This window comes from Crocuta crocuta, unplaced genomic scaffold (genome assembly GCF_008692635.1).
Source record: "Crocuta crocuta isolate KB4526 unplaced genomic scaffold, BGI_CrCroc_1.0 scaffold26, whole genome shotgun sequence".
NCBI classification, from domain to species: Eukaryota; Metazoa; Chordata; class Mammalia; order Carnivora; family Hyaenidae; genus Crocuta; species Crocuta crocuta.
This window is the reverse complement of record NW_027532249.1, coordinates 14,277,991-14,293,773: the sequence shown is the minus strand read 5'-3', so window position 1 is coordinate 14,293,773 and position 15,783 is coordinate 14,277,991. Positions and strand designations below refer to the sequence as shown.

The 15,783-nt window shown below is 49.5% G+C and overlaps 1 protein-coding gene across 3 annotated transcripts in view; it reads right to left on the bottom strand.

Annotated features, from left to right (window-relative positions):
- CABLES1 (Cdk5 and Abl enzyme substrate 1) overlaps positions 1 to 15,783 on the bottom strand; it is a 119,420-nt gene that overhangs the window by 9,337 nt on the left and 94,300 nt on the right. For 2 of the 3 annotated variants that reach the window (XM_077778070.1, XM_077778071.1), the window contains 3 exons: positions 12,956 to 13,052; positions 11,557 to 11,713; positions 10,365 to 10,468 (listed from right to left, as the gene is read on the bottom strand). In XM_077778070.1, the coding sequence (XP_077634196.1) occupies positions 10,365 to 10,468; positions 11,557 to 11,713; positions 12,956 to 13,052 (358 nt within the window). Of the gene's footprint in view, positions 1 to 10,364; positions 10,469 to 11,556; positions 11,714 to 12,955; positions 13,053 to 13,884; positions 13,949 to 15,783 lie in introns of those variants that run through there. The other variant, XM_077778072.1, reaches the window with a different exon arrangement.

Below are 15,783 nucleotides of genomic sequence, written 5' to 3'. Positions count from 1 at the left end.
CGGCTCCCCTGCTGGTCAGGCTCTGCAGCGGGGGGCTCGGGAACATTCCTGAAATCCCAGCTCAGGCTGTCTTGTCAACCTCCCCAGTGATTCCAGAAGCTGTTAGTGTCCTGTAATAAACCCCTTTCTTTGTAAACTAACTCGCGTGGATGCTCTTCTTCACAAATGAACCACAACTGATAGGCACACTATTTTTGCTGATGGCACTGATGGCCATCGTAAGTGAATCTCACTGAGCAGAGGTGCTGAGTCCTCTAAAGGCCCCAGTGTCCTCACACACCACTTCCTCACGGCAGCTACAGGGATGGCCAAGCCCTCGGGTTCATCCTCCAGAGCTGCAGAAGCGGCATTCTGTCATCTTCCTCCAGACATATGGCCATGCCCTTGCCGCTGTTCTCCCAGCATGGAGCACAAAGCCTGCTGGCGGCCTGGTCCTCCACTTACTATCTGGCTGTCAATGGGCTACTGATTGGGTCTTTCCTAAAGTAGATATAGCACATTTTGGGGTGGGGGATCTCTGCAAACCGCCATCTGTGTCATTTCCTGACCTCCGAGTGGTTGGCAGCCTCCAGGACAGTGTGGAGAGGGAAGGTCCAGGATAGACGGGGGAGAGCTGGGCCCAGCATTTCCAGGGTGGCTTCTCTGACCAGTCCAAGGGCATCTGAGGAAGGAGTTGGGCATACAGCCTCCTGGAGGCTTCCTGCTGCCGCACCTGAGGCAGGTGCCCAATGATACTGCCATTTATGGTGGTGAGGCAGGCTGGCTTTGGAGACACTGTAACGCCTCCCAGACTCAAGACGGTAGGATGGCAGTGAATTGTGGTCATGTCTGAGTACCTTAGGCAGGCCGAGAATGCAAAAGTGGTTGCGTTAGTTTCCTGTGGCTGCTGTAACCAAGCACCAGCAACTGTGAGGCTTAAATAACAGAAATTTCTGGTCTCTCAGTTCTGGAGGCTGAAAGGCTCAGATCAGGTGTCAGATGGGTTCTGTTCCCTCTAAAACTATGGCTAGAATCCTTCCTTGCGCTTTCCTAGCTTCTGGTAGACCCAGGCTTGTACATGCGTCATTGTAGTCTCTGCCGATCATCATGTGGTGTCCTCCCCACGTGTCTGTGTTCACATGGCTGTCCTCTCTGTTTATAAAGACATCAAGTCAGGTTGGATTGGGGCCCCCTTTACTCCAGTATGACCTCATCTTAACTAGTTTATATCCGCAAACACCCTATTTCTAAATGAGGTTACATTCTGAGACACTAGGGGTTAGGACCTCAACCTCTGTATTTTTCAAGCCAGTGCAGTGACGCTTACTCAATGGTGCTGCTACATAGCCTGTCTGTTTTTCCCAGGCTGGACGTAGCTGCTCCCACTGGCCTCAGCTCTGACTGGGCAGCAGGTGTTTGTGGGCCTTGGCTTCAGTCTGAGGGAGTACTTTCTGTGGCTCTCTCTTCGGTTTTGCTTTTGTCTCTGCTTCTCTGAGCTGTGGCTCTGTGGGAGAAGACCACCGACTCTGGAGCCAGAATGCCAGGATTTAGTGAAATTGCTTCAGTTTCTTCTTCTGGCTTCTCCATCATCTGGTTTATGTTGACAGCTGCAGGACAACCGGAGATCTGTAGGGCTGTTTCAGGTCCTACTCAAATGCACACAGTCAGGGCAGCTGAGTGGGCAGCCCCCAAAGCGGCCATCTGCTTCTAGACCCTTACTCATATGCTGCACCCTTGAGCCCACTGCCCCATACTGGCCCCAGATGGACCAGGATACTGGATGAACCACCCTGAGCCCATGGCCACTATGTCAGGCAATTTCCAGAGATGATAATCCTTGCTATCCTCTGCTTTAGTTCCCATGGAGAACCACTCTCTGGAATACAGCAGCCACAATTCCGCTGTTTGGTCCTATCTGTCTTGGGGAGCCTTATGATATCTTGACAGGCTGGGCCTCTTGACCACCTGGAAGGCACCTCTCTCTCCTTCCAGTGACAGAGGTGAGTAGAGGCGGCGGTACTGGAGGCTGAGCTAGCTGTAGGCACGGGGTTACAACGGGCTCCCAGTTACTCATTCTTTTCGGTTTAAAGAGAATGAATTAAAAGTGAGGCCATGCTACGTACCAGCTCTCCTATGACTCTAACTGTGTAAGACTCCTGATACCCAGGTTTTACCAGCACACATCACTACAAACCAAAGTGCTGATAACCAGGCTGCGGTTCCTTCCTGGTCTGAGACAGCCCAAGTGACCACTGTTTTCAATGCCACCTGATTCTAGGCCATGGGATTTGCCGGATGTAGGGCTCCTTCTGGCCCATGGCAGAGGCTGACAGCTGGGCCAGGCCACATGGCAGACAGTGCCGGCCCTGTGGTGCTTGTGATTTTGCAGAGGAGGCCGTTCCACTCTCGGGGTAAAAGGTAGCTGGAGTGCACGTTCGTGCAGCTGCCTGACCGCGAGGGAGCTATGTGCGCAAGGCCACAACAAAAGAAGAGAGGAAGGTCAGCTGGGAGGAGACGATCCCAGACAGAGTCCAGAGACGCAATTCAGAAAGGTGCCCAGCCTGCTGGAGATGGGAGGCAGAGTCAGGAAGGCTCAGTGGGGTACTGACACCACGGCTCCCTTCCGAGATGACAGAGAAAGACGGTAAGACCAGAACCTAGTCATCTAGCTGGAAAAGTCTACCATATCTACTGTGGACACACTGAGACATCTTTTGCTTTTTAAAAAACAGAGACTGACTTATGTTAGGGGGGAAATGACCTTGGCCCACACCTGGTCTGGCACCAGTCACAGTGCTGCACAGTGGGGACTTCACGGTGGGGTTGGATGCAAGGAGACAGTGGAGGCGGGTGAAGCAGGGAGCTGAGGCAGCAGGTGTGCGTGTGGGGTACATGTACCCCAATGACAATGCTGGAGAACAAAGGGGCTCAGAGCTGGTCTTGTTTCAATGGAAACGACACAAAAGGTGCTTCCATTTTGAACCTGAGAATTCTCGCCTTCCTTCTCTATCCTCCTGTCGTGCACATCTCTCCAGGCATTCTTACAAGCAGCTCTGAACAGATGTGGGCTTGCTGTGGACTCTGTGAAGGTTCCCCTCTGGGTCACAGGAGCCCCTGGGGGCAGAACATTCCAAAGGAAGGAGGGGTATTAGGGTATCGGGCAGTGATCTCTTCAGCTCCTTCCAACACCAACAGCCACTGTGCGGCCGGGGCTATCCTGCCTGACCGCACCAGTCCCCCGTCCATCGGCGCTCCGAGCTCAGCAGGGCACTGGGAAGCAGATGTTCGGTGCTCACTAAGGTAATTAAGCAGAGCAGCGGCCCTTGCCTAGATCGATCTAACCACGAACAGCTGCGCATTTGAGCTCTTCTATGCATTTTTCCTTTTCCCTAAGAGGACAGTAAATCACAAGGAAAACTATGGGAATGAGCAGAGGGCCTTCACAGCCTGGGGCAGCATTGGTTGCTATTTCTACCCATCGGATTCCAAATACATAATCCCGGATTTACTCTCCCTCCCTTCCCCTTAGGGGAGCAGCTCTTCAACTTCCCTCACCAAAATGAAACCGTTTGCACATCAAGGAGAGAAAACAAGAAAAAATGCTTTTGCTTCAGGGTTACACTGCCATGTGGATTTACCAGGAGGGGCAAGGAAGGCATAGAGCTTCAGGTCGGTGTGGCTTTGAGTTCACACATATATATACACTGTATCTGGATGCACGTTTATTAGTTTTTAAAATGTCTTATTTATTTTGAGAGCGAGTGACTAAAATCATGTGCAGGGCAGAAAGAGAGGGAGAGAGAATTCCCAGCATGTTCCGTGCTGTCAGTGTAGAGATTAGGATTCTTTCTCTCTCTCCTTCCCCTGCTCGTACTCTCTCAAAATAAATAAACCTTAGAAAAAATGCAAGATCCAAAAAATGACCACTGAAAAATCTGAGACAAACATATAGTAAGGAAAGCAGATGGTATAACATCTTGGGCGAAATGCAAAGCTACTAATTCATTTTGCATTATTTTTATAAGAAAAAATATTAAAAGAAAGCCACAATACTGATGCACGCTACAGCATGAATAAACACTGAAAACATTATCCAAGTAAAAGCCAGACATGAAAGGTCACAGTGCGTATGATCCCATTTTTATGAAATGTCCAGAATGGGCAAGTGTACAGAGACAGGAAGGAGATTAGTGGCTGCCTAGGGCTCAGGGGTGGAGGGTTAAGGGTAGAGAGGCTTCTTTTGGGGATGATGAAAATGTCCTGAAACTGATTATGGTGATGGCTGCACAACTTTGTGAATATTCTAAAAACCACTTAATTGTACACTTTATTATTTTTTTTAAGTTTTTATATCTTAGTAGGCTCTGCCCCCACGGTGGGGCTTGAACTTACAACCCCTTGGTCAAGACTAGCATGTTCCACCTACTGAGCCAGCCAGATGCCCTTGAATAGTTTGAAAAAGTCAATTGTAGTATATATGAATTCTATCCAATAAAGCTGTCACACACACACACACCTCTTCCAAAATCCCTAAAAGCAAAAACCAAAACCCACCACACAATGCAATAGGGCATTTAAAAAGGCATTTTATTTGGGGACACCCGGGTGACTCCGTCGGTTGAGCATCTGACTCTTGAGAGATATCGGCTCAGATCATGATCCCAGGGGCATTGGATTGAGCCCCAAGTTGGGCTTTCTGTGGAGTGTGGAGCCTGCTTAATCCCCGCCCCCCACTCTGCCCCTCTTCCCACCTGTGTGGGGACCCTCTCTTTTAACACTTGCATCAAAAGCTGTGGGGACAAAGATCCCACTGCCCAGTTCCTGTGCAGGTGCCTTACAGATCTTCCCAGGAGCTGGGGAAGCCCTAAAGCCCTTCTAAGTCTCCAGAAAGGTCTAGCACTGTTGTTGTTATAATGACACATTACTTTTCCAAATGAGTGTTTCCCGAATTGAATGAGCTTTAAGCACCTTGAAACCTGAGGGCCTTACAGGGAGGAGCCCCTGGGCCTCAAGCTACTTCATCTTCTCTTTAAACCCACACTGCAGACAGGTAAGTGTGTAGGAAATCAAGACAGCTTTCAGTGAAAAAGACATAAGGTGAGGGAAAGCAGGGCCCAGCTGCCTGCCACACAGAAGGCTTAGTCTTCCTTTGATTGAGTCTTTATTTTCCACTGCTCAGCATCTCCTACTGTGCTGAGAAAGTTCTAAGACACATTCCCACAACACTGGGGAGTTGGGGGGGGAGGGAGGGGGTAGGAAGGAGGGGTTTTTCTAGGAGTATTTAGATTGTAATATTAAGTAAACACAAGAACAGGCATTTGATCAAGATCAATCCAAGAAATGTCCTCTCGAGACTGACTGACTTGTGGATATCATAAAGGTCATTAGTTTGCTTTTTGCCGTCAGAACAGGTCGAGAGGGACTTCTTCCCGAGAAAGGAAAGGATCCAGAAATCCAGTCAAATAACGTTCACTTTGTTGGCACCAGCTCAGTCAGCTCTTTTGCCTACTTTCTCCTCTTAATTGCTCTCCACACCCAGAAAGGGAAGAAAAAACAAAACCACTACTGACTTCTGCTGCCAGGTTCTAATGATAAACAACCACTCTCTGGTGAAACTTTAATGACAGGCCAGGCGGCGCACAAGGCAGGAAGCCCCTGGTTCTGACTGGAGGCCTCACGCCCGCCCTCACCACACTGAGAAACACCATCATTAAGCTAAGGCCCCATGAGAACCCGCCTGTAGCCAGGAGGCTCAAATACTTTCCTATTATGTGGTCACCGTCTAGAAACTTTCGGGCCCAAACCACAGGCCTTACTTGCAGCTACGACTTGGTTTCCAGACCTGCCCCAGGATTTTTTTTTCTATACTTCAAAATTTCCCCTTTGCCCTTTCACAGTGGCTAACAGCGGGAGTGACTTGCATAGATCAAAGTTAGAAACAAATGTAAGTCTGAGTGTGAGGCCAGTTTGAAAGGGGTGCCACTTAAACTCTGTATGTAACAGGCTTCTTTCTAGGCCTCGGGGAATTGTTTGCCTCTGGAATGCTCCCACTTTAAGACATGTCCCAGCTGTGACAGCACAAGTGACCTTTTTATATCACACTTACAACACACAGGAATGAAAATATATATCCAACGACATCCTGAATTGTTAACCTCACCTACACAATGACTCGGCCTACTCCTAGGTATTTATCCATCCAAGAGAATTGAAAATATATGTCCACAAAAGACTTGTATAAGAATGCCCACAGTAACAATAGACACGGTATCTCCAAAGTGGAAACTATAGTATATCCATACAATAGAGCAATTACTCAGCAATTTTTAAAAACCCAAACTACTGGGGCGCCTGGGTGGCTCAGTCGGTTAAGCATCTGACTTTGGCTCAAGTCATGATCTCACAGTTTGTGGGTTTAAGCCCCATGTCGGGCTCTGTGCTGACAGCTCAGAGCCTGGAGCCTGCTTCGGATTCTGTGTCTCCCTCTCTCTCTTTCTCTCTCTCTGAAACCTCCCCTGCTCACGGTCTCTCTCTTAGAAATAAACATTAAAAATAAATTTAAAAAAATACTGATACTGCAACATGAGTGAATCTCACCTATTAAATTGTATGAAAGATGGGCCAAAAAAAAAAAAAAAAGCACATTGTATATGATTCCACTTATTTAAAGTGCCAGAAGAAGCCAAACTAATTTATGGTGACAGAAGTCAAAAGAGCAGCTGCCTTGCCAGGAGCAGGTGGGAGGGAGAACAGGATGGACAGGAGGGAGCTAAGAGGAAAGAAGAAATGTTCTATTGCCATTAAAGTAGAGGTTGCAATGGTCATGGAACTGTACACCTGAAATGTGTACACTTGACCATATGTAAAGCACACCTTCATATAAAAAGAGAACAAGAGTCCATGGCCACAGGATGTGATGGGGTAAGGTTTAGCTCATCACTTTCAGGATTGCCTGATTCTGCAGAGGCCACACGAGCATCCCAGCCACTGAATTTCCACAGGAACAGAACGCTCCAAAACACTGGGCAACAGCCCCTGGTTCTCAGGCCTGAGGCCTCCTCTGGGCTGAGCTGACCTTGGGACCACAGGGCGACAGGCATAGGCAGCAGAACCCCACAGGCCTTGGGAGCCAGGGTTAAGGGAGGCGGACAGTGCTGTGCACACAGCCAGCCTGTAACCTGGCTGGCTCCTCTCCCCCCACTCTTCCAGCAAAGACCACAACAGGAAGCCCCAGGGAGGGGTGAGAGGAGCCGGGCTGCACAGGCTTCATATAGGTCTGACGTCTGCCTGCAGGGGGCGCCCTGCCAACAATGAGGGTTCACATCCCAAGAGGAAAGCTCCAAGCTGGGTTTGTCTACACAGAGGGCCTCCCACCCATCTACAGGCCAAGATGTGCCCCAGACCCTTTCCACAGCCTGAGTCAAGTAAGCCTGTAGCTCTGTCTATCCTGGTAGTCAGCGCCTATTACAAGCACCGAGTAGGCATGGAACGCCTGTCAGGATCATCATTCTGTGGGCCTGCCTTCTCCACCTGTGTGTGTGTGGGCACATGCATGTGTGCGCACGCGTGTAGAGGTACGGACAGTGACTTTTACTGTTAAAAATCTTGATTTTATACACTCACTCTCTTCCACCCCTTAGAGTCTTGCACATGGGCCCTTCCCACCAAGGCCTGGCAAGGCTGTTCCTTCTCACCCCTCACACTCCCCTCCAATGCCATGTCCTCAGGGGAGCCTCCCTGCAGGCCGACCTCCAACTGCCACCCCCAACATCTCCTAACCACTTTTCTTCACCCTCCTCCTGACTGCAGTGACTTACTTGTTCACTGTCTGACTTCCCCACCCACTATAAGGTTGAGGAAAACACTATATAAGGAAGCACCTGGCCTGACACATAGTAGGGCCTCAGTCAGTACTGGCTGAATGGACAATTCTATGAGTTCAAGCAAACCAACACCAATCCAAACCAAAACCCCCACACTTACACAAGTTCACTGCACATGAAACAGCCCTATATTCCATGCCTGCTTCTAAAGAGGAAATTTCCTGGGAGCCGGTCTGAGGCTCTTTGTCACACATGACATGCACATCAGTGACAGAGGCCTATACTGAAAAGCAGATACTGCACATTTTATCAAAGTACCAATATCTGTGGCCAGAGTAGGAGACGTACATCTTATGGAACTGACCAGAAAATGCAGCTCATGAGCAATTTCATTTTCTAAAACATGTACTATTACAGGAAGCACAGGCTGTAGATTCAACGTGGTGAAATGAAAGCTGAGCCAGTTGGGGACATAAAACAAGGAGGTCAGGACGTATATGCTGACTTGGCGAGTCATCCAGCACACGTCCAAGGAGGAAAAATTACCCGTGCACACGGGCACATACGTGCAGACTGTGGCCCAGAACCTTGAAGCTCACAGTAAAATCATTTAAAGAAAGGAAGATCTGTACCAGCCTGACACCAGGCCTGTAGTAGAGGTCAATGTTATCACCAAACGGAACATGATCTGCAGAAGAGCTTTCTGCCAAACCCCAAGGTCATTCAAAAATAGTGCCCCCCTATTATTCTCTTGCTTCCCTAGAAATCTGTTAAACTGCTGGCCCAAAGAACCATGTTCATGCCCTACCCCGAGGTTGCCAGTTCTGCCATTGACTGCTGGGGGACGTGGGCATCATGGGCCAAGTGAGAAGAGGACCAAGCCAGGAGTTCTAGCCTCGGCCTCCACTCCCTATCTGGCAACTGTGACAAGCCTCACTCAGACTCCCCAAACCACAGTTTCCAGTCCTGTCGCTTAGCGAACGAAGCAGCGAACAACATAAAGAATCCTAGTCTTACATAAGTCATGACTTTTCAGCTGCTCCCTCCTTAACATTAGGGCGGTGATTCTGGTCATTTATTACACACTTGTGGGCTAGCTTCCATGAGTAAGTTCTGGCTTTGTAAAACAAGTAAATCATTTTTTATTAAAGTTTATTTATTTTTAGAGAGAAAGAGCACAAGCATAGAGAGAGACAGAATGTGAGAGAGAGGAAAGAATCCCAAGCAGACTTTGCGCTGTCAGCACAGAGCCCAACACGGGGCTCGATCCCACAAACCGTGAGATTATGACCTGAGCTAAAATCAAGAGTCAGATGCTCAACCAACTGAGCCATCCAAGTGCCCCAAGAAGTAAATAATCTATAGGTCACAGAGGGGAAATAAAAACTATACATGGCTCTGGTCCTGCTTTCTGTGTTAGGAGGTGGGGAATAAGGATGGAAGAGTGAGAAATGGGCCATTTTAAACTAACTGCCTCTGATAACTCATTCAGACTCCGCGTGGCGTATTAGAATAGGGTATATGCTGGAAAGCAACCGGCAAGGGCCCGAGTGCGGCCTGCTGTTCCTCTGATGCCAGCCACTTGCCAAATGTTCAGGGACAAAGAGAGGTGGAGGGTAGAACCCCGCCGCTAAGAACTCTCAGCTCAGAGTACGCGTCCAGGGGCCCTTTGAGTAAACTGGGTCCTGCTCTTGCTACTGCAGATACGTTAGCCCAGAACAGAAAAAGGACCCTCTGCTCACTCCCAAATTAAGCTGCTGAGAACAGCAAGGGCGGCGGAGGAACAAGGGAACCGGAGCCGGATGCTGTGAGCTGTGCCCCCCCCATCTGGGCCTGTCAGGGAGGCGGTGGGCATTCCGGGTCAGCCCTCTCCCACCTGATGCCATGTATGGTGGGCCTGGCACGGCAGGGTTCTCACGAGCCCAGCTCTCTCCTCCTCCCATGGCCGTCCGGGATCTGCCTGCCCCAAGAAAGGACACATGATCCTGTCAGGCCCCACTGGTGTCTGGAGAAACAGCAGTGCAAGCGGTGGGAAATGGTGGTCAGCCAAAAGCAGAAACCGAAATTACACAAAGGGAAAAACAGGAAGGGTCCATGAAGTAAAAACGGCAAGGAAAGGTTTTGCATTTAACACCCCCACTGTCCTACCTTCACTCTCCCAGGAGATCATTCTGTCACTGGAAGCCCAGTGCCAAATCTGCCGGAGTGCACATGGAGGACTCTGGTTACCACAGAACTCCAGACAGAGCTGAACTTGATGGCCTGGTCCTCTCCTTGTGGGGCCTATGGATGTATAAGCTCAGGGGTGTCCCCTCAGAGGTGAGGGATCCCGACACTGAGCTGGGAGCCAAGTGGTGTATGCAGGCCAGGTGCCCAGCCCGTGTTGGTCCTTTCGTGAACAGCTTACACTGGAGGGTGCTCAAGCAGCTCCCCTGGCCAAGCAGTGTTTGAACAAGCCCCCTGCCCCAGAGAGCAGCCGTCTGTTAGGGTGAGGCTGTCACCTTCAACCTACTCCTCACAGGCGGAGGTGAGCAAACAGACGGTCCCTCCACCACTACTCACCATGTACGAAGGAAAGATCAGAACTCGCTTGTGCTTGCCACAAGGCCACTGGGGGTCATCTAGGAGATTTGGGTCATAGTCCATGAAGTCTCCCAGGTCACTACCTAAGGATCACACACAATATGATAAATAGGGGCTCCAAATTCTCCAAAGCAGAGAAGGGGTGCAGGGGGCGTGCGAATGCCCAGTATAAAGTTACAGTGACAGAAGGCTGGCCTCAGGTCATTTAGCTCAGAGTCATGTCACAAGCTCTGACCCTCAGGAGACATCTCTACATGCCAATGAACTGTATCCCCTGCAAAAGGGTTCACCGAATACTTAACGTTCCGACAGTTTTCCCACCTTAGAAAATTATGTATCAATCTCCTTGCCCTTGGAGAGCACAAAACTTCAGCGGGAAAGATACAGCAAGCACTCAGATCACAAAACGTGGGACCAAAAAGACGCATTTGCTAAACCTGCAGATCTGATTAGTAATTGCAGTGGTGCCACTCAAGCAGCACGTTTATGGCATGAGCGCTTCCAGGCAGGCCACCGGGTCTGTACAAACACAGATGGGAGCAGGTGCTAGCGCAAACCCCTGGACGCGGCCGGAGGCGGGGACGGCAGGACGCACCGCAACGCTCAGCACCTGCACAGGCCCGACGAACTTCCCACTCACCTGGAGTTTCTCCAGGAGTGGGAATAACACTGTCTCATACAGTTTTCTCCTTTGTTCACTTCTCATAGAGGTGTGGAGAGGCCAAGCTAGAAGCCAGCCAGCCTTCCGCCACAGGCCATGTTAGTTCACCCACCACAAGAATCACAAAAAAGTTCTCACACGTGATCCTGTGTTTCTGGCCCGTTAACTGAAAAAGCCAAATCTGAACACTATGGAAACAGGCAAGAACCAGGTTATATCTGAGTGGTAGAGAGAGGCTGGAGGGAGGCAGGGGGCAGCCGTATCTGCACCGTACGGAATGTCCTTGGCATTCTCCTTGCGGGAGCTCAGGAGTCGGTGGCTGAAACATCTCAATGGTGGGGCCCCCTGTGGCCTGGCAGCATGGCCGCGTGCATGGCCTGAAATCGGGCTTTCCCAAAAGTCCTGTCGTCTGTGGGATAAGCTCATGCTCCAAAGGCACACCTCCTCCGGTCTGCACACCAGGGCACCTTCCACCACGTGCTGCCCGAGCCCAGTCCCGCGTGAGGTTACCTGTGTCGAGGCTCCCCTGGGTGCTGCTCGCGCGTCCTATGGAGAGGCTGCGGTGGCTCAGGTTGCGGAACTGAGAGAAGGAGGAGGTGGAATCTATGGTATTTCTCCGGGCTCCGAAGGCATTTGTGGGTAACAAAAACTGGGTGTAAGAAACAGTCTAAAAGGTGAAGATAAAAACGGACAAAATGGATTATTCCCAGGCAATGTTAGGTCTGCATCCTGCCCAGCTGTTACCACACCCAGTTCACATGCATATTCTTACCTCTGCCGTTCTAAAACCAAAGAGATCTGAAATTTGTTTTTTGCACTTACTGGTGCCAAAGCCTAAACTCAATGGACTTAAGGCTATGTAGAGGTTTTAATTTATCGTCCTTTGGGTGAATATTCATGTCATAAGACAGAAATACTAGTGTTTGGTAACCATCCCAGAAGCTGTTGGGATGTTGTGTAATACAGGAGGCACATTCCACACATGGCTGGTTTTTTTCTGAACACCACGCAAGCTTTAATAACCCACCAAGTGCAGAATTCCAAAACACGTCAGGCTCCAAGAGTCTCTGATACGAGGGCTGTGGCCTCCTGTATGTTCTTTTGGCGGCTGTTATCTCTGATGCTTGTTTCTAGCTCACCTCTCTCATTCCCAGGTGAACACTCAACCCTCAGGAATGGAGATGGAACAAGTGATTTTCTTTTCACCTGCTTGGAGAAGCGCGCCTCACGCACGCCTACTCATGAGCTGGGGGCTGACATCGCGTGGGCACGGTGGTGAGCAGCTCTTCTTGGGGAGGGTCTGTGGGCAGGTCATGTGCTGCCCCAGCAGTTTTGGCTGGAAGCAAACTACCCTGGGATGGCTCCCCCAAACACTTGTACCGTGTCTCCACAAATAGGATTTTGAAGGGTTTACAAAGACTGCAGGGATCTGGGACAAAAAGGTCAACTTCATCTTTCAACCTTCACTCCTCAGGCTTCTACCCATCAGCTCACTGGTGGTGGACAAGGAGGAATCTGACAGCCCTCCTGCTACGTGCTCACTACGGCTGATAGACTCAGCTCCTCAGGACCCTGGGAAGCCCTCTCCCCGTCCCCGCAAACTTTCTAGTAGCAGGAATGCTGCTGGCTGACACCATCAGCTAATATACATTCATACCACGAGTAACTCCATTCCAGAAGAGGCACATGTGTGCTGGTTTAAGATAGTCGTCAGTATCATGCATTCCATCATAAACTATGCTGGGGGNGCATGCTAGGGGAACAGGGACTGGCTGGTGTCACCCACCAGGAATGGGCCCCAGACTGGTTCCCCTACCACGAGCAAGGGTCACGTCTATCATGCTGCCTCTGCTTCCCAAACCTGGTGGTGTTGGCACAAACCTGCTGGGTGGAAGCTAGAAAGCCTTACCTTCCCGTCAGCTCCCAGCTCGACGCCTTCAAGGCCAATGATCTCTTTCAAGCTCACGGCACCTGTTGATTGTTTCCCTCCATCCAACTTCAAATCCCTGGGGAGTATAAGCCCAAGAAAAAATGCTTTGGTTTGTACCCCAAAGAGCCATGATGATGTTTACTATACATGACACCACAGTCACACTGACAAGTGGGCCCTGGCCAACTGGCTAGGCCTCTGCCCTGCCTTTGAGACCCATTAGCAATACTCTGAGAGCAGTTTCACCCTCGTTCATCCACTGTGACATAAATGAAATCCAATCAAACAGAAAGCCTGAAGATGGAAGTCAGGCTCAGTAGCCGATGGCCCACTGATGTTCCCTCCACTGCACAAGGCCCCTTCACTTGGAGTCATCTCACTGGAAGCCAAAGAGCATTCTATGGGTACCGTGGGACAATGGTTCTCTTGGGGTCCCACTGCTGGCTTCATTTTAAAGCTGGGGGACACCCACCTCTCCTTGCCATCCCGTTTTTCAGATGGGAGAAATAAATTCTTGTCTAAACAGTTCTCACTATTACTGCATTAATGAAGGAATTACTGCCACCATAGTCACCCTATCTGGCCAAGGGAAATAGGAAATGACTATCTTTCTGTAAAAGAATAATCTCCAGTATTAACAACAAGCATTTATAATGCATTTCAAAATTTATAAGGACTTCCACACATCATCTTTCATTCTTTCAGACGACCTTGTTATAAGGTATTGCTATGATCTTATTTTACAGATGAGAAAGACGAAGCCCACAGTAGGTTCAGTGAATTGCCAAGACACCAGGATAGTAGATTGCAGAGATTGGTTTTGTACCCAGTGTTGTTTCTAGTACATCACATTGCCTAAGAGATGCAAGACAGGCTGGCTGTGGTTATGCTCAAGCGTAACTGCTCACATTTGTCAAGGTCAGTCCCCCTCCTTACAGTAGTCCTCAGACTTGGCTGCAGATTAGAATCACCTGGACTTCTCTGACCAACGACTGCTGCCTGGCTCCTGTCCACAGACATTCCGTTTCAGTTGGAACGGGGCGCAACCTGGGTGTCAGTTTTAAACACTTGCCAGAAGTTCTAAAATGCAGCCACGTTTGGGAAGGGCTGTCTTCCAGTTTTCTGTGTCTAGGACATGGTGCTTGTTAGTTTACAAAGCCACCTCACGCCGGTGGTGTTCTTGATGTGTGGCCTAGAGAGAAGCACCACATTCACACACTAAGCAAGAGCCACCAAAATGTAAAGGCAAGACTCTCTAGGCCAAAGATCAGGAAATCAAGGAAAAAGAGAGGGAGGGAGCCAGGTGAGTGAAGGGAAGAGAGATAAGAGGCTTCCCCTTCTGTGAAGGAAAACAGGCATTCTCTGATTTAGTTGAGCAATCACAGGCTCCATAACTCTACCTTATAATGGAAGTGTGATTAACAACAGCTGTAAAAGAAATAGCCCAAATTTGCATCAGATATTGCATTTTTTAAAGGTTGTCTCCTTGTGACACCACGGTATTGCCATGTTCAAAACCCTCTGGAGCCCCTTTGAAAACTGACACTGAAGTCTTGCAGAAAAAAAAAAAGGCAAATAACCAACCCATCCTAATCTTCAAGCTTTATATATATATGTACATGTATATACAGACATATATAAATAGATAGGTAGATGGATAGATAAATAAACTTGCTCTGAATACTGTTGCTTGAATCAGAATCCCCCTTCCCACCCTCATACCCTACTGACCGGATTTGACTGGAACTGACTTTGGGTAATATCAGACATCAAACTCACCCCTTTGGGATGGTGCAGAATAGGACAGTAACATATAGAACTGTAAACACTTTGTCAGAAGGTGCAGACATCCCATCCTGAGCCCCCAAAAATATTCTGAGCAGTGGGAGTCCTTCTGGGATGTGCCTACCTTCTCCCAGTGGCACCTCCTCTGTGGGGGCAGTGCTCACGGAGGGCCACGGCATCCAGGATGGTTTAAGTCACATCACTTTATGAACATGCCATGCAAACAGCGACCTACATTCTAGTTTCTGACCTCAAATCGCAGTGGAAGGAAGCTGGAAGGACCAAGCAAGCAGGTGGAAGAAGAGTGGGGCTCAGCAAGGCCACCAGGACCTTGGGATGGCACCTGCCAGAGACCACCCTCCTCCCTCCCGCCCTGCCTCCTACGTGAGTCATCCAGGCTGTTTCTCAAAAGCTTCCTCAAGCAATGGAGGACAGAGAGGATGCCTGCACTAACAAAGGGAAACGCCTACAGAGCAAGAACCTGAACCGGGCAATGAGGCAAAGAGAGCCATGCTGGGCAAGGAGAAAGCGATGGCTGTGGCAGCCCAGGAGGCGAGTGGGTACAAAGCCAGCAGCGCCTTGCATTTCAGTAAAGAATCTACAGCTCGCTTCCGGGACTGCCTCCTTACCCAAAGCACCACCCAGCAAGCAAGTGCCTCAAATTCCCAATTCCCAAACAACTGTCTCCTTGTTTCCATTTTGCCAGACAGAGAATCTTATTTAGGGCTGAAACTCATTTAAAAGCAGGGCCTATCTTTATGGGGTGAGAAAACCAACAGAAATAAGGATCACAAAACAGGCCCATTTTAAGAGTGCTCCTGAATGCAGAGTGGGCTGCGGGTAGAGATGGGGGCTCATTCCGTGTTTACATCCTGTCCACACGTCTGATGTATAGTATTTACCTGAGGCAGCCAGGTAGTCTGGCTCTTTGCTGTCTTACCAGTGCCAATTTATACAGATGGCTTGGGACACAGGTGTCTATCATGCTCCCAACATCAGTCTCAATTTGCTCACAGGCTCCT